This window comes from Trachemys scripta, chromosome 16, assembly GCF_013100865.1.
Source record: "Trachemys scripta elegans isolate TJP31775 chromosome 16, CAS_Tse_1.0, whole genome shotgun sequence".
Taxonomy (NCBI): domain Eukaryota; kingdom Metazoa; phylum Chordata; order Testudines; family Emydidae; genus Trachemys; species Trachemys scripta.
In genome coordinates, this window is record NC_048313.1 from 278,555 (window position 1) to 300,574 (window position 22,020).

General features: G+C 49.8%; 1 protein-coding gene across 13 annotated transcripts in view; it reads left to right on the forward strand.

Annotated features, from left to right (window-relative positions):
- Positions 1-22,020, forward strand: part of LOC117888795 (deleted in malignant brain tumors 1 protein-like) — a 160,835-nt gene that overhangs the window by 104,594 nt on the left and 34,221 nt on the right. For 10 of the 13 annotated variants that reach the window (XM_034792523.1, XM_034792535.1, XM_034792527.1 and 7 more), the window contains 2 exons: positions 14,671-15,000; positions 20,031-20,360. In XM_034792523.1, the coding sequence (XP_034648414.1) occupies positions 14,671-15,000; positions 20,031-20,360 (660 nt within the window). Of the gene's footprint in view, positions 1-12,696; positions 13,012-14,670; positions 15,001-20,030; positions 20,361-22,020 lie in introns of all 13 variants that reach the window. The other 3 variants (XM_034792525.1, XM_034792532.1, XM_034792530.1) reach the window with 3 other exon arrangements.

The following is a 22,020-nucleotide window of genomic DNA, read 5'->3' on the forward strand; positions in this document are numbered from 1 at the left end:
GTCCTGAAGTTGTAACTTCCCCAAGAGCAGGACACAGGAGACGCAATTCTTCCTCACTTCCTGTCCTACACACAGGGCCGGCTCTAGGCACCAGCAAAGCAAGCAGTTGCTTGGGGCGGCAAATTTGCAGGGGTGCAAGAATCCAGCCTGGGAGCTGAGAACCAACAGGGGGCCCTGGGAGCTGTAGTTCCTTGCTTAGCTCCCTGTATATAGAGCCAGCACTGGAGCAGGGAAAGAACTACATTTCCCAGCATTCCCTTGGCTGCAATTAACAGGAAAGGGAGGGGGAAGGAGTGTGGAACTGAAACCTCATGCTGAAGCTTGCTGTGAATGGTAGGGACAGAGCCAGCTCCAGCTCCAGGTTTTTTGCTGCCCCCCCCACCCCTGGGCTTCCCCACATCCCCATGTTGTCCCAGCCCTGGACTCTCCCCCACCCATATTCCCTGCTGCCCCAGCTCTGGCCCCCACCTGCACCCCCCTGCTGCCCCAGCCCTGGGCTCTCCCCCCACCTGCATCTCCTACCACCCCAGCCCTGGGCTCTTCTCCCCCCCACACACCTGCACCCCCTGCCACCTCAGCTCTGGCCCCCATCTGCACCCCCCTGCTGCCCCAGCCCTGGGCTCTTCTCCCCCCCACACACCCGCACCCCCTGCTGCCCCAGATCTGGCCCCCACGTGCACCTCCTGCTGCCCCAGCCCTGGGCTCTGCCCCCCCACCCCACCCCCCGAATGCCCTGCTGTCCCAGCCCTGGGCTCTCCCCCAAAGAAAGAATTGGGTGGACTAAATGGACAGTGCACCTCTCTATCTGAAGCCTAGCAAGGGAGATCCCACTAGAATTTAAAATGAAAAGTAAGGGAGGGTAGGCTCTACTAGGACCTGGGCAGCTTTAGATACAGTACCAGGCACATAGGAGGATTTACACTTCTGAGCCATGGAAGCAGAAACTGACTTTTCTTTTCCAGATTTAGCTAATATTCAGAAAGGGGATTGTCGGGGACTGGAACCCAGACGGCACAGTTCTTTGTCTGACCGCAGAGAGACAGGCAACACCAGCAAGGTCCAAACACAAGCTCTTTATTGAGGAGTGCACACAACAATAGAGAGCGGCCCGTCTCCAGAGAGAACCAGCCCCAGTTTTAACAACTAGTAGGGTTATATAGACAGTTCTGTCGCGTCATAGTTAAAACAACCCAACCCCCCTTTATTAGTTAGAAAGCTTCTAATATTCATGCATATCTATCTTCTTTGACACTACAAACAATTCGTGATGCCTCAGCAACTTCTTATCAGCTTTGTTGTCATGCACCAGAAACTAGGAGAAAGGAGGGAGTTAAGAACAGATGAAGAACAGAAACAGGAAGTGGAGACTGCAAGTTTCCATATGTCCAAACAAACTGTTCCTAGCACTTCTGGTACAAGAATGCGGCCCTCCCTCTTATCTTGTTCTTTGCATCTCAAGCAAGCATGTCCTCGGTTTCACAGAGAGACAGGAATGGCCCAGCAACTACTGTTAGCCTAACTTTGGCTAAGCTAGCCAAACAATGTTCTATACTTCATATTTTTGGGCCTAACAATCCCCCCTTTGTCCCTGGAGTGCCTTGGAGGGACTCCTGGGACAACTAGCTGCTATGAGTGGTGAGCTTTTGGACGGAACACAGCTTGGTACCCATCCAACATCCAACTTTATCATAACATACAAAGCTAGCAGGCCACATATAATTACAACGGCGCTTCGGAGTACATTATGGAGCCAACCACCTATGTTTGGAATCCAATTGAACAGGTTACTCCACCAGGTTTCAACCCGCTCCCCTCCATGGTCCTTTGCTACTTGTATGAGGTGGTTTGCTCTGTCCCAGGTGGCGTTATAAACATCAGGAACATATACGCAGCATTCTTGCCCAATTAGTGCACATGTTCCTCTCTGAGAGGCTAATAAGATATCTAGAGCCAAGCGGTTCTGGAGAACCATCTGCCTTAGTTTTCTCTGTGCGGTTGCCAAGTCCACCAGGGCATCGGCGTTAGTCTAATTTCCCAGATGTCTCGGTGAATTACCCAATCCCACATGCATCCTCCCCATGGACCCGGCAGGATTCGGGGTATGTGGGAGCCCACACCTCCCCTAACTGGTCCATATGCTTGGAAGGAGCATTGAGAACGTCCACACTTTCACCCAGAAAGTCTCCAAGTATGTCTCCATGGCCACAGACCAGATGGTACTCCTGATGTGTCTGTAAGGGCAGTGGGCCAAGCCTGAACAGGCTAGATCCCACTGCAATGCCTTCCCAGCCTCAGTGATATTCAATACCATCTCTGTCAGCAACTTCTGGGTCATAGAACTAAGGGTGGAGATAACATGTAACTCACCAATTCCAGCCTGTACCTGAGTTAGCTGTGCCCCAGAAATAAGGCTTGTGGTCTTCTTTAGTTGCCCCAATTTCTTATCATGTTTTTGGTTCTTAAAAATATTTCAAACTGCTGCTGTACTATTGGTCCCATCCCACAGGGATCCGGTCAAGTCTCTCTTCTTTCTAGAGGAAATAACCAAGCCCTCTGTTGTGCTAATCTAATAGCAGCCTCCTTTGAACAATTTGGGTATGTAGAGGTGATCTGGAAACTGGATAAGGGCAATGAAAATTTAACAGTCCCTAGTGTAGTGTTAATCACAGTCCATCGATATCCTAATACATCTCTCTTTGGTGTAGTACTATACCACATCTCTTGGTTGAACACCTTTATGTATTTTCCGGGAGGCATTGATATTAATGGCATAAGAAGGGGTGTATTGCAATAAGGTACAGGTAACATTATTAGTCACTGGAATAATTTCTATGCAGGTAAAATTTCCAGTGGCAGAACAAACTCTTTGGGTATTCGTTTGATTATTCACTAATTGGGGGACCAAATACCAATAAGGGCCTCTCTCATTTAACAAAGTGCAAATTCCAGGAACAGCCATCATATCTACTTCACTATAGAACCCATTAATTTCAATTACAAATTCGTGGGGTTCACTTGTAATGATATCATGTATTTTTATCTCCACTGATCCATTCTTTTTCATTCAATTGTTCGCTTATATGGGATATCCTGAACCTTAAAAAAAATTTTTTTTCAAACAATTTTTAAATAAATCACTAAAGTGTGAAGGCCTTGGCCATTGGTTTTATCAAATATATGCCATTGTCTGTATTTGGATGTGTTACAGGGGTAATAGTGTAATGGAGGAGATGGCAGGGGCAGTGGCAACAAGGTGCCTTTGGTACTTGTCATTTAAAATCCAATTCGGGAGGGCAATACATGCTGAAGGACTTATCCAAAACACAGGGCACAGCCTGTAGAATAAACCCCAAAATCCAATTGTCACGGAGTATTGTGGGACTCAGGGCCCTGCACCCCTCTTCCCGAGATTCACTGCGACTCTCAACCAGCCAGTAAAGCAGAAGGTTTATTTAAGGACAGGAATACAGTCCAAGACAGGTCTTGCAGGCACAGACAACAGGGACCCCCTCAGTTAGGTCCATCTTGGGGTCCCAGGGCATCCCAGCCCAGCCCCCCTTGGGAGGTCAGAGCCATCTCTGCCTCCCAGCCATCTCTCCAGCCTGCTTCCCCCACTCTGCCTTCAGTGACCCCTCCCACAGCCTTTGTTCAGTTTCCCGGGCTAAGGAGTCACCTGGCCTTCAACCCCTTCCTGGGTTCTCATGTTACACACTCAGGTATGCGCCCTCGGGCAGTCTCCCATCCTCCAATGCAGACTATCCCAGCCACACTCCCCTGTCAGCATTCACAGACCACAGTGAGAACAGGCCCAGTTCGTCACACCAATCAATACCACATTCCTAAGCATGGGCCCCACAAGTTTCTTCCTGCCAGTGTATAATTCTTTGTTTCTTTACCAGGGTCAGTTCTTAATGTTTTTTTGTAGTCAGGAATTCCTGGACTTTGGTGCGAGTGTTCCTTCTTCTCTTTTTCTGAAACAGTGTGGTTTAGCATCATACAGGGGAGTGGTTACCAGCACATCACCCTGTAATGGTTTTGCTTCTTCCAGAAAAATCCAAAGGCACAGTAGGTCTGTCAGTGGACAAGGGAGAGGTTACTAGCACTTCACCTTGTCCTTTTTTTCTTTTTCCTGCTGTCCAGAAGGCACAGCAGAGCTAGAAGGAGGAATAGTCTGATCATCAGTCGGAGAGTCCTCCCGAGGTGGAGGGGTCTTTTTGCAGTGAGAAGCATGGGTCCAGGTAGGCAGTCCTTGGCACTTCACAGCAGTGTTGGTGGTTAACAGGACTTGGAAAGGGCCTTTCCAGCATGGAGTCAAAGCAGTCTTTCATTGATGGACTTTACGTAGACTCAGTCTCCTGGTTTCAATGAATGGCAGGGCTGCTACAGTCTTTGAGTAGTGCTTCTTTACCTGTGAGAAAAGAAACCTAACACATTTCATCAATGCCTGGCAGTGTTTTGCAGATCTCATAGTTGCTTGGGCACATTCAGGCCCCCCTTTTCTTGGCTGTCAGCCAAGTCTTAGCTGTGGGCAGTATCCTTGGATGGGGCCAGCATCTTATCTTTGGACTGAGCTGGCTAGCTATTTTTTTCCAGTTAACTCGTTCTGTTCTTTTTCCTTCTCCCCTTCTTGGCTTCTTTTAACCTACAAAGGAAACTTCCACTCTTCACTCATACACCTTTTCCCAACAATGAACACACACACATTGCCATTATACAGTACATTAGTCTTATTATTCAATGTATACCATGTACACCCTTCCAGTAAAATAACTTTATTACAGAGCTTTGGAGCAACAAACCAGGACAAGCACACCCACTTTTGAGGAGTCCACTCGGTACAACCTCAGTGTCCAATAGCTTTCCTCCCTCCCCAGCCCTCTGGCTAGAAATCTGAGGTAGCCAGAAGGATCCCATGTGCAATATGGGGAGTGGGTTAACCTTCCATGTCCTTGCTTCCAAAGACTGTTGATATGCAAATTTTAACAACTTTTTTTTTTCAATTAAAAGATCTGACCAATGAAGTTTCTTTTTCTTACTTAAGCAAATGTATTAGACTTTAGTATATCACATTTTTCCTGATTTATCCAAACACTTTGTATTCCAAGTTGAATAAAACAAGTATCTGCTTTTTGATTTAACCCTTCTATTTAATTTTGAACTAGACTGTCCTATGAAAATATTAAACACAACAATTCTGACCACAAGACAAACACCACAAGACAGGACATAGAACACAAAAATAATTCCTAGTGTACCAGTAAATGCATGGTACGTTGAATGCTGTTCAGCTGGCATCCGTTTTCTCTGATGATTTGAAAGACATTATTTGCTTAAAATATTTCCTTTATATACACATACTTTTGTTGATTTCAGGCAAAACAGAAGAATTACCCCATATTTCCTTGTATTTGTTTTATAAGCAGCCCAGGTTTCAGTGGCTTCTACCTTATTAATTAGATAATTTGCATTAATACAGATGCTTTCTGGCTTGCTTTCAGATCCAAAGCTATCCACAGTTTAAAGATTCTTACTTTAAAAAAAGGACACAATTAACTTTCCCAGACTTTTGATTGCCTTTTACTTCTAACTCCTGCTTTCAAACACACAGTGATCTGAAAAAGACAACACAACCTATATTGGTAGGTTTGCATTTCTTTTACCTCCACTACAATATATACTGCACATGTTCTGGGGAAAATGCACATCCTCTCCACAATTCAATTTCCACAACACTAGCCACATCAATTTCTACACAAGGTGCAACTGTTTCTTTTATGCTTACAAAATCTCCATGCACCCACAGCAAAGTGACAGCTCGACCACACAGAGCCAGGGGCATTGTCCTTCTCTCTCTTTACCAGATCTTTTATCTGCTATTTTGTTACCCAAAAACAAATTTAAATCTTTTATTCTCCTGGCTTTGACTACCCTGCTGCAGCCACAACCTTTGGTCTTTATTTAAAGCATTTTAAATCTTGTAAAGCATTAAGTCACCTTAAGGATTAAATGCTAAATACCTTAAACAACACTAGTTTCCTGTATCTGGCAAAAGTATTCTCATTCTTTGCAACTTTAAACAATACCAATTAATCTCAAACTTATAAAATACAGATTGTACACAGCAGGAGTGTTCTTCAGCAAATTCGACTAAATTATTCATAGTCGAATAAATAACCTCTTGCCTGGATTACTTAAGGTACGTCTATACCCAGCCACTAGGCGGCTGGCAATCGAACTTCTGGGTTCGACTTATCGCGTCTTGTCTGGACGCGATAAGTCGAACCCGGAAGTGCTCGCCGTCGACTGCGGTACTCCAGCTCAGCGAGAGGAGTACCGCGGAGTCGGCGGGGGAGCCGCGTGTGGACCGAGGTAAGTTCGAACTAAGGTACTTCGAACTTCAGCTACGTTATTCACGTAGCTGAAGTTGCGTACCTTAGTTCGATTTGGGGGTTTAGTGTAGACCAAGCCTTACAGACTTTCTTACCAAGTTTCACTGCTTAATTCCCTCTAGCAACTACAGAGTTAACTTCTCACTCTCTTTTCTTAAATCACTTGCTTGTCTCCCAAAACGACACCCAATCAACTCAGATTTTACCATTCCAATTATTGTCCCGGGGTTTTGAAATCGCCATGCTTATAATTACTTACTCCTTTTCTTCCACTATGCCCTTAAAGTTTCCAACCTGTTTTCTAATCTCTCTCTCTGTTGCCTGCCCGCTTGGGCCCGATCCTGCTTTTCTTGCTGAACCGTCCCTTTCATGGGCACCGGCTTGTTCCACTATCAATTTAGCTAGGAGGGTGGGCTTCTCAACTAGCCCCCCCCCTTCCTGGTCTCTTCCCTTAAACATTCTTACTCACAAGGCTACCCGAGTCCTCCCTCGTGAGGCTTGCCACCTGGGCAAAAACACATGGCCCATTGGCGTTTAACTATTCAATTTTTTTTTTTTTGTGGCAAACACACTGCTGTTACAGCATATGCAAACACAAATGGTTAAATTCTGACAAGTCCCTGAAGGACTGGTACTTGCTTAGCCAGTGCTTCCTTTTCTGCCTGGAAGTCCTGTCTCAAGGGTTGCAACTTGCCCTGGGCGTAGGTTTAAGTTGCTGCCTGGTTCATGATTTATGCTCTTAATTGCTTAATTCTAGTTATCAAGGACACAACTCTTCCCTTTTCTCCAACTTCTCTATTGCCCAGTCCTGCTACGACTGGGGTAGATCTACCTGACACCCTTCCCGGTCAACCGGGGTGGAGAAAGGAATGCTAAACCCCTCTCCGGTTCTCAGACTTACTGTGGCTGAGAGTGGGCACACTTTCATACTCACACACGTACGTCCAGACTGGCCACGTCTTTGTATAACGTCCAGAGAAGTGTGGGAGGTGGACGGGAGATTATCCTGTATACAGCTTGTCCAGAATCTCTGACTTGCTTCCACTCTTGGGAGAGCTGTTCTTTTACACCCTGGGGTCTCCTGCGGCATCTCTTTCAGAGATTCCAGTCCAGGCCGGCTGCCTGTGGCTTCTTCACAGCGTCCCCAAACCACGCCAGCTCCAGGGTCGCAAAGGCAGATTGTTGGATCTCACTGGACAGTTAAGCTTTGCAAATGTAATCTCAGCACTGTAACTTGTATTGCCTTTGGTTTGCCTCTGTCTATATTTTTTCACAGCCAGCTGGGGCCGAAAGCAGTTTTTCTTTTGGTTTATAGTTATACCATACAAATAAATAATCCATTTGCCCGATCTAAGATCAACCAAAATATCCCTCAAGGAATTCATCCTGTCTGCAGAAAAGATTCCGCAGCTTGGCCAATCTTTAGTCGGGGACAAATGCGCAGTAAAGGAAGGCCGTTGAATTTGGCATACATTTCTCATCTTAGATTTAGTCAAACCGGTTGTTCCAGAGATTTCCTTCCAATCTCTGAGTACCAGAGACAACGGGGCGTCCCCCGGGCATTTACTGCCAAATTGTCCCATTTAGACCGTAGGGCCTCTAACCGCAATCCGGGGCCTCTAACCCCATTCCGGGGCCTCTAACCCCAATTGAGATGGAACAGGGACTCTAACCCTACCTCTCAATATCTGGCGATCGCTTACCTCCCTGAGGACTCGAACCCCAAAGACCTGACCTCCCCAGGGACTCGAACCCCGAAGACCTGGATCCTACTCAACGGGTAGGTGGACGTTGCTGGGTTTCTACAGGCTTCAGCTGGTTCACAGGACTCACAGGGAGGAGAGCGCCTGGGTCACTCGGCTGTCTGGGTACTTACTCTGGTGGCAGCTGCCCTGCCAGCCACTCACCACTCTGCTCACCCTCACCTTCTGCTGCCCCCGGCCACTCTACTGTGACCTCTGCCCGTCGCTCTCTTGAGGCTTGTTGCGGATTGTGGGGGAGTTAGGGCCCTGCACCCCTCTTCCCGAGATTCACTGCGACTCTCAACCAGCCAGTAAAGCAGAAGGTTTATTTAAGGACAGGAACACAGTCTCAAGCAGAGCGTGTAGGTACGACCAGACCCCCTCAATTAGGTCCCTCTGGGAGGTTCGGGGAGCTTAGACCCCAGCTTGGGGTTCCCTGCGTTGCACCACCCAGCCCCAACCGAAACTAAAACTCTAAGCCCCTCCCGCTGCTCCTCTCCTTTGTTCAGTCTCCCGGGCAGAAGGTGTTAATTCTCCCCACCCCGTTCCTGGCTCAGGTTACAGCTCAGGTAGCTTCCTTCAAGGGAAGTCCCACATCCCCACTGCAACCCCCCTGCAACATTCCCAGGTCAAATCTGCCCTGCTCCCTGCTCCGTCACAAGGCTCCACCCAGCTCTCAGTGACTATCAGCTCTTAGTGGGGAAACCTCAGTGCTGAAGCAGGCTGGGCAGAAACACTGTCTCACAGCAGGTGATTTCAGCTCTAGTGATCACTGAAACCAAAAAGACTCCTAATGGAGCATTAATTAACTCATCTTTGAAGAGTGGTGAGGGGCAGATTAAACCATGTCTAGATGCTTTACACAGAGCCCACACCCCTCAGCAGGAACATCCATCTCCACCCCCTCTCACTCTTGATAGGGGTCTGTTGTCTGAGCCCCCTGGTTAGTGAGTTCAGCTCAGTTGTAGGTGACCCCCTCAGTCCGGGCAGGCTAAGCACAGTTCTGCTGCCTTTACTCAGACAATCGGGACAACGTTTAACTACCCCCCGCATTCAAGTACTACAGTGATTGTAACCCAGCACCAACCAACAACAGCTCTGTCTGCTGGATACCTAGGCAGAGTGGGTGTGTTGTTGTAAAGTCTGGTCCTGAAGCCTTTTCCCTTCCCCAGCTCATCACTAGCTGTCAGGGGAGAGCTCATTCCGACCTTGCTCACCTCTAGCTTGTTCAGCCATTTGTCTGTGCATCCTCAAGGTCCAGTCTTCTAACAGGACTCTCCTCCACCACGTGTGACTGTCTGTATTGCTGCCCCACAGGCACACTGAGAAGATCAGGCTAAGCCACGTTTCTGCATTGCAGCAATTCCTCTGGCCAGTCCAGTCAGGGGTTCGTTAAACCTAGCCCAGGATCTGCGTCCCAGATTGTAAAGGGGCAGATACAAGTTAGGGCTTCTGAAAATCCATCAGCACGCCCGTCTCTCTATCCCAGAGTTGCTGCCCCTCTGTGAGTACCAGCTGTCAGCCCAGCTCTGTCATCATTCATCTGAGACTGGTACTGGGCTGGCAGCACTAGACACGAGTGCAGCAATGGCTGCCACAAAACGATGTTGCCAAGTCAGTCGTGGCAAGTCAGCAGGAACCGCAGGGGCAGGTGTTTGCTTCAGGATGAGGCCGATCTGCTTGTAGGAAGTGTGCATTGCCTCTGCCCTGGTCGGAACCATTGTCAGCCTGGTGCGCAGCAGGTTCCTGCCAGGCGTCCCTGCGCTCCAGGCAGCTCTAAGGGGGATGGACTCTGGGTGACGTTTTCAGGGAGCTATGGAGCCAACACATGTAAATTCGATGCTGATGTCAGGCTAAGGCAACCACCAATGACACGGGTGACTGTGCTGAGCTCACAATCACCAAGATGCTTATGCCAGCATCTGCCCCACAGCACTGCACAGTATCGCACTGGAGCGAATACCAGCGCCAGGAGTGAGGGTGTAAATCTGCTCATCAGGAGGTTCCTGCCAGCAGTGCGGGGGGTGATCTTTCTAAGTGCTCTAGTGGGAGCAGTGGGTCAGACTGCCGTCCAGTCTGCCTAACTAGGTGACAGCTGGCTGGGAGGGGAGTGGACAAACTTCAACATTGCCCAAGTGATTAGGCTGGTCAGTGAGGAGCCCTTGACAGGCAGTTGCTGTGTGCAGAGATCGGTCAGATTGCTACGTTCCCCAGCGACACGAGAGATCAGATGCACATGAACCTCCCTGAGTGTTTATTCCCTTGGGGTGTTTGCAGACGCTGGCATCTCAGAACTGGCTCAGATCCGACTGGCGAATGGCTCCAAACACTGCGCTGGGAGAGTCGAGGTGCTTCACGACCAGCAGTGGGGAACCGTGTGTGACGACGGCTGGGACTTACAGGATGCCGGAGTCGTGTGCAGGCAGCTGGGCTGTGGGACGGCGTTATCAGCACCAGGAGGGGCTCGATTTGGACAAGGATCTGACCCTCAATGGCTGGATGACGTCAACTGCGCAGGGACAGAAGCTGCCCTCTCAGATTGCCGGGCTCGGCCGTGGGGAGAGCGTGACTGTACCAACGGAGAAGCTGCCGGTGTTGTGTGCTCAGGTAACTTGCATCCATCACGTCACTGTGGGTGGTGCAGGGATCGGGCTGCGAACTTTTCAGCACAGACCCAGCTCTCCTGTCTGAGTCAGCGCTGACCCCAGTGCCCCAGCATGGGGCTAAGGGCCTGTACTGCAGGGAGCCGGTTTGTGATCACAGTAAATGTCACTCTTCCCATGGTGTCAGTGCTGATCCCATTTCCCCCACACAGTTCTACAGGCCTGTGCTGTAGGGAGCAGGATGGGGGCTCAGTAGGGGGCGCTCTTCCCTCAGTCAGTGCTGAGCCCAGTGCCCCAGCACCCCACGTAGGGCCTGCGCTGCAGGGAGCAGTAGGTGTGCCTCTGTGAGAGACCCACCCCGTCGCTGATCGCTCTGATCCCCCTGCTCCGCTACAGCACAATGGGGTGCTGGGTAACCGTAGATCCCATTTGTGGGATTTGGGGTTGAATGGATCCTGCAGCCACTCAGGGATCCCTTTATGAAGTGTGGGGTTCCTATCCCCGTCACTCCGGGTGATTTCCATCTCAGCTAATTACCCTTGAACCTGTAACATCCCCCACTGCTGTGACTGGAGACAGGGTTCTTCCTCACTTCCTCTCCTACACAGCCCATGAGTTTCTGTGCCCTGTCTCTCGTCTACCCTGTTCTACCCCACAGGTGGCTGCATGGTAGTGGTGGGGAACAGGGCTGTCAAGTTACTTTAAAAAATCGTGATTAATTGTGAGATAAATAATTAATCATGATTAATCGCACAATTAATCACCCCTTTACACAATAATAGAATACCATTTATTTCAATTTTGGGGGATTTTTTCTACATTTTCAAATATATTGATTTCAGTTATAACACAGAATTCAAAGTGTACAGTGCTCACTTTTTATTTATTTTTGATTACGAATATTTGCACTGTAAAAAACAAACAAAAGAAATAGTATTTTCAATTCACCTCATACAAATACTGTACTGCCATCTCTTTATCAGGAAAGTTGAACTTACAAATGTAGAATGATTTACAAATAATAACTGCAATCAAAAATAAAACGATGTAAAATTTTAGATGGTACAAGTCCACTCAGTCCTACATCTAGTTCAACCAATAGTTCAGACAGACAAGTTTGTTTATCTTTGCAGGAGATAATGCTGCTTGGTTCTTGTTTACAATGTTACCTGGAAGTGAGAACAGGCACCCACGTGCAGGGCTGGCTCCAGGCACCAGCCCACTAAGCATGTGCTTGGGGCGGCACCTGGACGGGGGTGGCGCGGCGCAGTGCTCCGGCCCAAGAGCGGGGCCGCGACTGGGCTCACAGCCCTCCCCGCAGCTCTCCGGCCGCCAGGGAGAGCGGAGCCCCGGCCAGGCTCTCCGCCCTCCCCCCGGCGCTCCGGCCACCGGGGAGAGCGGAGCCCCGCCCCGGCTCTCCGCCCTCCCCCCGGCGCTCTGGCCGGTGAGTGTCCCCCAGATCCAGCACCCTGCACCCTATCCCACGCCCCAACAGCCTGCCCCAGGCCCCCTCCTGCACCCAAACTTCCTCCCAGAGCCTGTATTCCACACACCCTTCCTCGCCCCACCCCCCAGCCCCGCACTCTCTCCCGCACCCAAACTCCCTCCCTCTTAGTTAACCAACATTTTTCATTTACCGGCACCCCCCATTGCCCCAACATGCTGGATAAAACAACCTTAACTGTAATAATATAATGTGAGAACTGTACACATTGTATTCTGTGTTGTAACTGAAATCAATATATTTGAACATTCTTTAAATCACGGTTAATTTTTTGAGTTAATCGCGTGAGTTAACTGCGATTAATTGACAGGGAGGGAACCCCTAACAGGCTGTTGCAGAGGCTGTTCAGACCCGTCAGTGGGAGGCCCTAAGTTCACCAGTATCACTAGTGATCCGATGCACAGGAACCTCCCTGAGTGTTTATTCCCTTGGGATGTTTGCTCACTCCGGCATTTCAGACGAGGCTCAGCTCCGACTGGTGAATGGCCCAAGTCGCTGCGCTGGGAGAGTCGAGGTGCTTCACAACCAGCAGTGGGGAACCGTGTGTGATGACAGCTGGGACATAACTGATGCTCAAGTCGTGTGTAGGCACCTGGGCTGTGGGACAGCGTTATCGGTCCCCGCCTGGGCTCATTTTGGACAAGGATCAGACCCTATCTGGCTGGATGAAGTCAACTGCGCAGGGACAGAAACTGCCCTCTCCAATTGCTGGGCTCGGCCTTGGGGAGAGAATGACTGTACCCACGGAGAAGATGCCGGTGTTGTGTGCTCAGGTAACCTTCATCTACCACCCTGCGCGTTGCAGGGAGCAGGGTGGGAAGCTCATTACGGGGCTTTGTCCCCTCTCAGCCAGTGCTGACCCCAGCATAGTGCTTGGGGTCTGTGCTTCAGGGAGCAATATGGCAGTTCCAGTAGGGAGCGCTCTCCTCTCAGTCTGTGCTGACCCCAATTCTCCTGTGCAGTTCTATGGGCCTGTGCTGCAGGGAGCGGTGTGGGGGATCAGTAGGGGATGCTCACGGTCTCCCCTTGATGTCAGTGCTGGCCCCAGTGCCCTAGTGGAGTGCTAGGGGGCCTGTGCTGCAGGTAGTGGGGTGTCATTAGGGGGCGCTCTCCCTTTGCAATTGTGCTGGCCCTAATGCCCCAGTGCGGTGCCATGGCCCCTAGCATGAGAAAGCCTTGTCTGTGCCCGGCTGGGAGGCAGCTCCCCGACTCCCTCGGCCAGAGGCCACACAAGCCGTGCCCTCTAGGCCTTGTGTGTGGGGGTGACCTCTCTCCAGGTTGGCAATAGGCACACTTCATCCCTCCGACCTCTGAGGGTCCTCTGGCAGTACCCAGATCCTGTCCCGCTGGACATTCAGAGCAGTCACAGATCTAATACTCCCAAAGGAACAGGGTCCCAAGGTGACCAGCTCCACCTCCCATCTCTGCCTGAATCAAGACACAGCTCTAGATCCCTTCATAGTGACACCAAAGACAAGTGATTTCACAGAGCTCTCAGGGAGAGCTCATTCTGACCTTGCTTACCTCTAGCTTGTTCAGCCATTAAGCCCAGCCCAGGATCAGCATCCCAGGTTGTAAACGGGCAGATCCATCAGCACGCCAATCTCTCTATCCCAGAGTTGCTGCCCCTCTGTGAGGACACAGCTGTCAGCCCAGCTCTGCCATCATTCATCTGAGACTGGTTCTGGGCTGGCAGCACTAGACACGAGTGCAGCAATAGCTGACACAAAACGATGTTACTAAGTCAGTCGTGGCAAGTCAGCAGGAACCGCAGGGGCAGGTGTTTGCTTCAGGAGGGGGCCGATCTGCTTGTAGGAAGTGTGCATTGCCTCTGCCCTGGTCGGAACCATTGTCAGCCTGGTGCACAGCAGGTTCCTGCCAGCCGTCCCTGCGCTCCAGGCAGTTCTAAGGGGGATGGACTCTGGGTGACGTTTTCAGGGAGCGATGGAGCCAACACATGTAAATTCGATGCTGATGTCAGGCTAAGGCAACAACTAATGACACGGGTGACTGTGTTCAGCTCCCAGTCACCAAAATGCTTATGTCGGCGTCTGCCCTGCAGTGAGTATCGCACTGGAGCGAATACCAGCGCCAGAAGTGAGGGTGTAAATCTCCTCCCCAGCAGGTTCCTGCCAGCAGTGCGGGGGGTGATCATTTGAAGTGCTCTAGTAGGTGCAGTAGGTCAGACTGCCGTCTAGTCTGCCTGATTATGTGACAGGCTAGCTAGGTGAGAGCTGGCTGGGAGGGGAGTGGACAAACTTCAACATTGCCCAAGTGATTAGCCTGGTCAGTGGCGGGGAGCCCTTGACAGGCAGTGGCTGTGTGCAGAGACCGGTCAGATCTGTCGGAGGGAGGCGCTACGTTCCCCAGCGACACGAGAGATCAGATGCACAGGAACCTCCCTGAGTGTTTCTTCCCTTGGGTGTTTGCAGACGCTGGCATCTCAGAAGTGGCTCAGCTCCGACTGGTGAACAGCAGGAGTCGCTGCGCTGGGAGGGTCGAGGTGCTTCACAACCAGCAGTGGGGAACCGTGTGTGACGACGGCTGGGACTTACAGGATGCCGGAGTCATATGCAGACAGCTGGGCTGTGGGACGGCGTTATCAGCCCCAAGAGGGGCTCGATTTGGGCGAGGGTCTGACCGTATCTGGCTGAATAATGTGAACTGCGCAGGGACAGAAGTTGCCCTCTCCGACTGCAGGATTTGGCTTGGGGGAAAGAATAACTGTAACCACGGAGAAGATGCCGGTGTTGTGTGCTCAGGTAACTTGCTTCCATCACGTCACTGAGGGTGGTGCAGGGATCAGGCTGGGAAGCTTTCAGCACAGACCCAGCTCTCCTGTCTGAGTCAGCGCTGACCCCAGTGCCCCAGCATGGTGCTAAGGGCCTGTACTGCAGGTAGGGGGGTGTGAGTTTGGGGTGCTCTCCTTTTGCAGTTGTGCTGGCTCTAATGCGCCAGTGTGGTGCCATGGACCCCTAGCATGAGGAAGCTTTGTCTGTGCCCGCTGGGGGGCAGCTCCCCGACTCCCTCGGCCACAAGCCACACAAGCCGTGCCCTCCAGGCCTTGGGGAGGGGAGTGACTGCTGTCGAGGTCGACAATAGACACACTTCATCCTTTGGCCCTCCAACCGTCCCCCTGCAGCACCCAGTCCCTGTCCTGCTGGGCATTCACAGCAGTCACAGATCTGCTGCTCCCAAAGGAACAGGGTCCCAAGGTGACCAGCTCCACCTCCCATCTCTGCCCCAGTCAATGCATAGCCCTAGATCCCTTCATGGCCACACCAAGGACAAGTGATTTCACAGAGTGTAGAGATTCGAGGGGTACCAAGGAGAAGGGTTGGAAAGAAATGGTTCCATGGCCAATAAAATCATACCACGCTGACTAGAGCCTAGACTCATTGAACGAGATACTTTTCTGTCTGGTAAAGCAACGTTCACGCCACAGTTCTTCCAGGGTTTCACTCCAGGCTTGGTTGTGATCTTCTGTTCCTGAGACAAACGCTGTCAGCCGCCTCCTGGGTGAAAGGGAGCTCTTGTCCCCTCTTCTCTGTCTTTGTAGGTACAGACCATTGTCTCTTCCCAGAGGAGGTCTCTCTTCGGAGACTTGTGCTGAGGGTTCTTTGTCTTTGTAAATTCTCAGGTCCCCACTAGGCCCAGACAGTGAATATAGCCTGTCTCCATGGCTGTGCATTGTTCTATGTGCTGATTGGCTCAGCCGAAGGGATTCCAATGGCACAGGTGACAAGCTTCACTTCAACACTTCTGGAGCGTCATGTTCTGTATTTTACATCTCTCTTCAGTTATATCCCATACAAACAACTTGCCCCCGTTAGGTTGACCAGCGGGCTGCTCCCTCTTGGTAGAGACCTCACATACCACCTGAGCTATTGTGTATATATCTCACCCAGGGGATCCCTGTAGAACTCTAGGCATCCCTGCATTTGGTGTCAACGGTGCCTGGAGCCATTCACTCAAACTTTAAAAATCCAGGGCCAATTTCTCAAGAGTCCGGTTCCTAATCACTGTGTTCCAGTGGATTTGCATTTCAGGAAATTAGTCCTGAAGTTGTAACTTCCCCAAGAGCTGGACACAGGAGATACAATTCTTCCTCACTTCCTGCCCTACACAGCCTACATATTTCCCTGTCCTGTTTCTCAGCTGCCCTGTCCTACCCCAGAAGTGTCTGCATGTCAGTGGGAGGAGTCTTCTTGTTTTGTGTATGTCACAAGTTGATATCTATGTAACCCTTCTGCCAGTGGCATCAATATCTAGGGGTTCCTTTCCAGCAATATAACACAGATCCGGCTTGAGCACCCACTCAGTAAACGGACAATTACACACCACCCCCTGGGTGCTTCTACGAGACAAAGCTTCCCCTCTTGCAAGCACAGAGTCTCAGTACAGAAAGAAAACTTTTTAATAAAAGGAGGGAAGGTCCCCGGCATTAACTTGGGAAAACGCCAGAAACAGAATTTATAAACATAAAACCATGAGCAAAACACCTAACCCAGAGTATGTTGGGCAGTGTCTTTTACCTCAGGTTCTTAGTTCCTTTAAGGTGCCCCTCCCTTCTCCCTCCACAACACCTCACTCACAGTGCTTGTCCTTGGTTAGTGAAGACCCAGAGTTCAGAGGTGCACCTGTGTGAGCTTAGCTCCCACCATGGGGGCGGGGAGGAGAGCGCCTGGCTTGGTCTGCTGTCTGGGTGCTTGCTCTGGTGGCAGCTGCCCTGCCAGCCACTCACCACTCTGCTCACCCTCACCTTCTGCCGTCCCCGGCCTCTCTGCTGTGACCTCTGCAGGTCGCTCTCTTGAGCTCCACCCAGCTCTCAGTGACTGTCAGCTTTTAGTGGGGAAACCTCAGTGCTGATTTCACTAAAGTGAAATCCCTGCAAGCTGCATGGGTGCTTTTTAAAGACACATTAAAGGCCATAATAGAGGCCCAACTTCAATGTATACCCCAAATTAAGAAACACAGTAAAAGAACTAAAAAAGAGCCACTGTGGCTTAACAACCATGTAAAAGAAGCAGTGAGAGATAAAAAGACTTCCTTTAAAAAGTGGAAGTCAAATCCTAGTGAGGCAAATAGAAAGGAGCATAAACGCTGCCAAATTAAGTGCAAGAATGTAGTAAGAAAAGCCAAAGAGGAGTTTGAAGAACGGCTAGCCAAAAACTCCAAAGGTAATAACAAAATGTTTTTTAAGTACATCAGAAGCAGGAAGCCTGCTAAACAACCAGTGGGGCCCTTTGATGATCGAGATGCAAAAGGAGCGCTTAAAGACAAAAAAGTCATTGCGGAGAAACTAAATGGATTCTTTGCTTCAGTCTTCACAGCTGAGGATGTTAGGGAGATTCCCAAACCTGAGCTGGCTTTTGTAGGTGACAAATCAGAGGAACTGTCACGGATTGAAGTGTCACTAGGGGAGGTTTTGGAATTAATTGATAAACTTAACATTAACAAGTCACCGGGACCAGATGGCATTCACCCAAGAGTTCTGAAAGAACTCAAATGTGAAGTTGCGGAACTATTAACTATGGTTTGTAACCTGTCCATTAAATCAGCTTCTGTACCCAATGACTGGAAGTTAGCTAATGTAATGCCAATATTTAAAAAGGGCTCTAGAGGTGATCCCGGCAATTACAGACCAGTAAGTCTAACATCTGTACCGGGCAAAATGGTCGAATCAATAGTTAAGAATAAAATTGTCTGACACATAGAAAAACATAAACTGTTGAGCAATAGTCAGCATGGTTTCTGTAAAGGGAAATCGTGTCTTACTAATCTATTAGAATTCTTTGAAGGGGTCAACAAACATGTGGACAAGGGGGATCCAGTGGACATAGTGTACTTAGATTGCCAGAAAGCCTTTGACAAGGTCCCTCACCAAAGGCTCTTATGTAAATTAAGCTGCCATGGGATAAAAGGGAAGGTCCTTTCATGGATTGAGAACTGGTTAAAAGACAGGGAACAAAGGGTAGGAATTAATGGTAAATTCTCAGAATGGAGAGGGGTGACTAGTGGTGTTCCCCAAGGGTCAGTCCTCGGACCGATCCTATTCAACTTATTCATAAATGACCTGGAGAAAGGGGTAAACAGTGAGATGGCAAAGTTTGCAGATGATACTAAACTGCTAAAGATAGTTAAGACCAAAGCAGACTGTGAAGAACTTCAAAAAGATCTCACAAAACTAAGTGATTGGGCAACAAAATGGCAAATTAAATTTAATGTGGATAAATGTAAAGTAATGCACATTGGAAAAAATAACCCCAACTATACATACAATATGATGGGGGCTAATTTAGCTACAACAAGTCAGGAAAAAGATCCACATCGTGGATAGTTCTCTGAAAATGTCCATAGGCGATAGAGAATAAGGCTGAGAATATATTATTGCCCTTATATAAATTGATGGTACGCCCACATCTCGAATACTGTGTACAGATGTGGTCTCCTCATCTCAAAAAAGATATACTGGCACTAGAAAAGGTTCAGAAAAGGGCAACTAAAATGATTAAGGGTTTGGAACGGGTCCCATATGAGGAGAGATTAAAGAGGCTAGGACTCTTCAGCTTGGAAAAGAGGAGACTAAGTGAGGATATGATAGAGGTATATAAAATCATGAGTGATGTGGAGAAAGTGGATAAGGAAAAGTTATTTACTTATTCCCATAATACAAGAACTAGGGGTCATCAAATGAAATTAATAGGCAGCAAGTTTAAAACAAATAAAAGGAAGTTCTTCTTCACACAGCACACAGTCAACTTGAGGAACTCCTTACCTGAGGAGGTTGTGAAGGCTAGGACTATAACAGCGTTTAAAAGAGAACTGGATAAATTCATGGTGGTTAAGTCCATTAATGGCTATTAGCCAGGACGGGTGAGGAATGGTGTCCCTAACCTCTGTCTGTCAGAGGGTGGAGATGGATGGCAGGAGAGAGATCCACTTGATCATTGCCTGTTAGGTTCACTCCCTCTGGGGCACCGGGCATTAGCCACTGTCAGTAGACAGGATACTGGGCTAGATGGACCTTTGGTCTGACCCGGTACGGCCTTTCTTATGTAGCAGGCTGGGCAGAAACACTGTCTCACAGCAGGTGATTTCAGCTCTAGTGGTCACTTAAACCAATAAGACTCCTAATGGAGCCTTAATTAACTCTATCTTTCAAGAGTGGTGAGGGGCAGATTAAACCATGTATAAACCCCTTACACAGCGCCCACACCCCTCAGCAGTAACACCCATCTCCACCCCCTCTCACTCTTGATAGGGGGTCTGGTATCTGAGCCCCCTGGTTAGTGAGTTCAGTTCAGTTGTGGGTGACCCCCTCAGTCCGGGCAGGCTAAGCACAATTCTGCTGCCCTTTAGTCGGACAATCAGGACAACATCATTTCACTACCTCTGCATTCAGGTACTACAGTGATTTGTAACACAGCACCAGCCAACACAGCTCTGTCTGCTGGATACCTAGGCAGAGAGGGTTTGTTCATGTAAATATAGTCTGGTCCTGAAGTGTTTTCCCCTCCCCAGCTCATCACTAGCTATCAGGGGAGAGCTCATTCCCACCTTGCTCACCTCTAGCTAGTTCAGCCATGTGACTTTGCATCCTCAAGGTCCAGTCTTCTTACGGGGCTCTGCTCCCCCACGTGTGATTGTCTGTATTGCTGCCCCACAGGCACACTGAGAAGTTCAGGCTAAGCCACGTTTCTGCATTGCCTGATTGCTACGTTACCCAGCCACACTAGAGATCAGATGCACAGGAATCTCCCTGAGTGTTTATTCCCTTGGGTGTTCGCAGACTCAGACATCTCAGAACCGGCTCAGCTCCGACTGGTGAACAGCAGGAGTCGCTGCGCTGGGAGGGTGGAGGTGCTTCACAACCAGCAGTGGGGAACCGTGTGTGATGACAGCTGGGACATACAGGATGCTCTAGTCGTATGCAGGCAGCTGGGCTGTGGGACGGCGTTATCAGCCCCAGGAAGGGCTCGATTTGGGCGAGGATCTGACCGTATCTGGCTGGATAACGTCAACTGCACAGGGACAGAAGCTGCCCTCTCCGATTGCAGGGCTCAGCCTTGGGGAGTCAATAACTGTAACCATGGAGAAGATGCCGGTGTTGTGTGCTCAGGTAACTTGCATCCATCACGTCACTGTGGGTGGTGCAGGGATCGGGCTGGGAAGCTTTCAGCACAGACCCAGCTCTCCTGTCTGAGTCAGCGCTGACCCCAGTGCCCCAGCATGGTGCTAAAGGCCTGTAATGCAGGGAGCCAGTTCGGGGTCACAGTAAGTGTCGCTCTTCCCATGCTGTCAGTGCTGACCCCATTTCCCCCACCCAGTTCTACAGGCCTGTGCTGCAGGGAGTGGGATGGGGGCTCAGTGGGGGGCGCTCTCCCCTCGCAGTCAGTGCTGAGCCCAGTGCCCCAGCGCAGCACTTAGGGCCACCCGTGGTGAGTGCCCCCGGATCCAGCACCCCACCCTCCATCCCGCGCCCCAAATGCCTTCCCCAAGCCCCCTCCCACACCCAAACTCCCTCCCTTTTAGTTAACCGGCATTTTTCATTTACCGGCACCCCCCATTGCCCCAACATGCTGGAAAAAACAACTTTAACTGTAATAATATAAAGTGAGCACTGTACACATTGTATTCTGTGTTGTAATTGAAATCAATATATTTGAAAACATAAAAAAACATCCAAAATAGTTAATACGTTTCAATTGGTATTCTATTGTTTAACAGTGCGATTAAAACTGCAATTTAATTTTTTAATCACGATTTATTTTTTGAGTTAACTGCGTTTAATTGACAGGGAGTGAACCCCTGTCAGTGGGAGGCGCTATGTTCTTCTTTGAATGATTGCTCATGTGCATTCCAATAGGTCTGCTTGCCGCATGCACGATCGTCGGAAGGTTTTTCCCTTAGCGGTACCCGTCGGGTCGGCTGTGGAGACCCCTGGAGTGGCGCCTTCATGTATATAGGTCCCTGCCGACCCGCCGCCTGCTCAGTTCCTTCTTACGGCCAGTGACGGTTGTTGGAGCAGCTGAGTCTCTTGCATTCGCAAGTGCCTACCTAATGGTTCCCTTTTCTTAGTTGTAGATAGTTAATAGTTATTTAATAGTTAATAGTTACAGTAGCATAGTTGGGGGGAGTAGGGGGAGCCCAGAATTCCCCAAGTGGCGCCTTTTCCATTCATCTGTGATTTCGGTGGCGTGGTGCTCCGTTTTTTGGTGGCCTTGCGCATGCACCGCTCCATCTTTTTGCGGCATTTCGGTGCATGTGCAAGGCCGCCGAAATGCCCCCAACTCTGTCTTTCGAAATGCCGCCAAAAGACATGTGCGTTTTTTCGCGCCACTCCTCCTCAGCAGCAAACCTGGCTACGCCACTGGATAGTTACCCTCCCCCCTTGCATTCTCAAGTCTCTCCACTGGCGGCTGCAGCGGGAGTTCCCTTTGCCAAACCCCATCCTACGCTATCGCTTGTCACGGACGTCTCGGCGCTCGGTTGGGGAGCGCACCTGGGCAATATCATAACCCAAGGGCTATGGTCCCACACAGAACTATCGCTGAATATCAATGTAAGGGAGCTGAGGGCAGTTCATCTGGCATGCCAAGCATTCCAGGCTCACCTTCAGGGCGCATGTGTGTCGGTTCACCTGTTTTGTCACGGAGGGGAATTAACCCCAGCAGCTCATTTCACATTTTGGGCATCAGAGAGCTACAATGGCTGCGACTTCCACTCACTACCAGCTTGGACCCAGGGCTGCCACAAAACGATGTTGCCTAGTTTCTAGT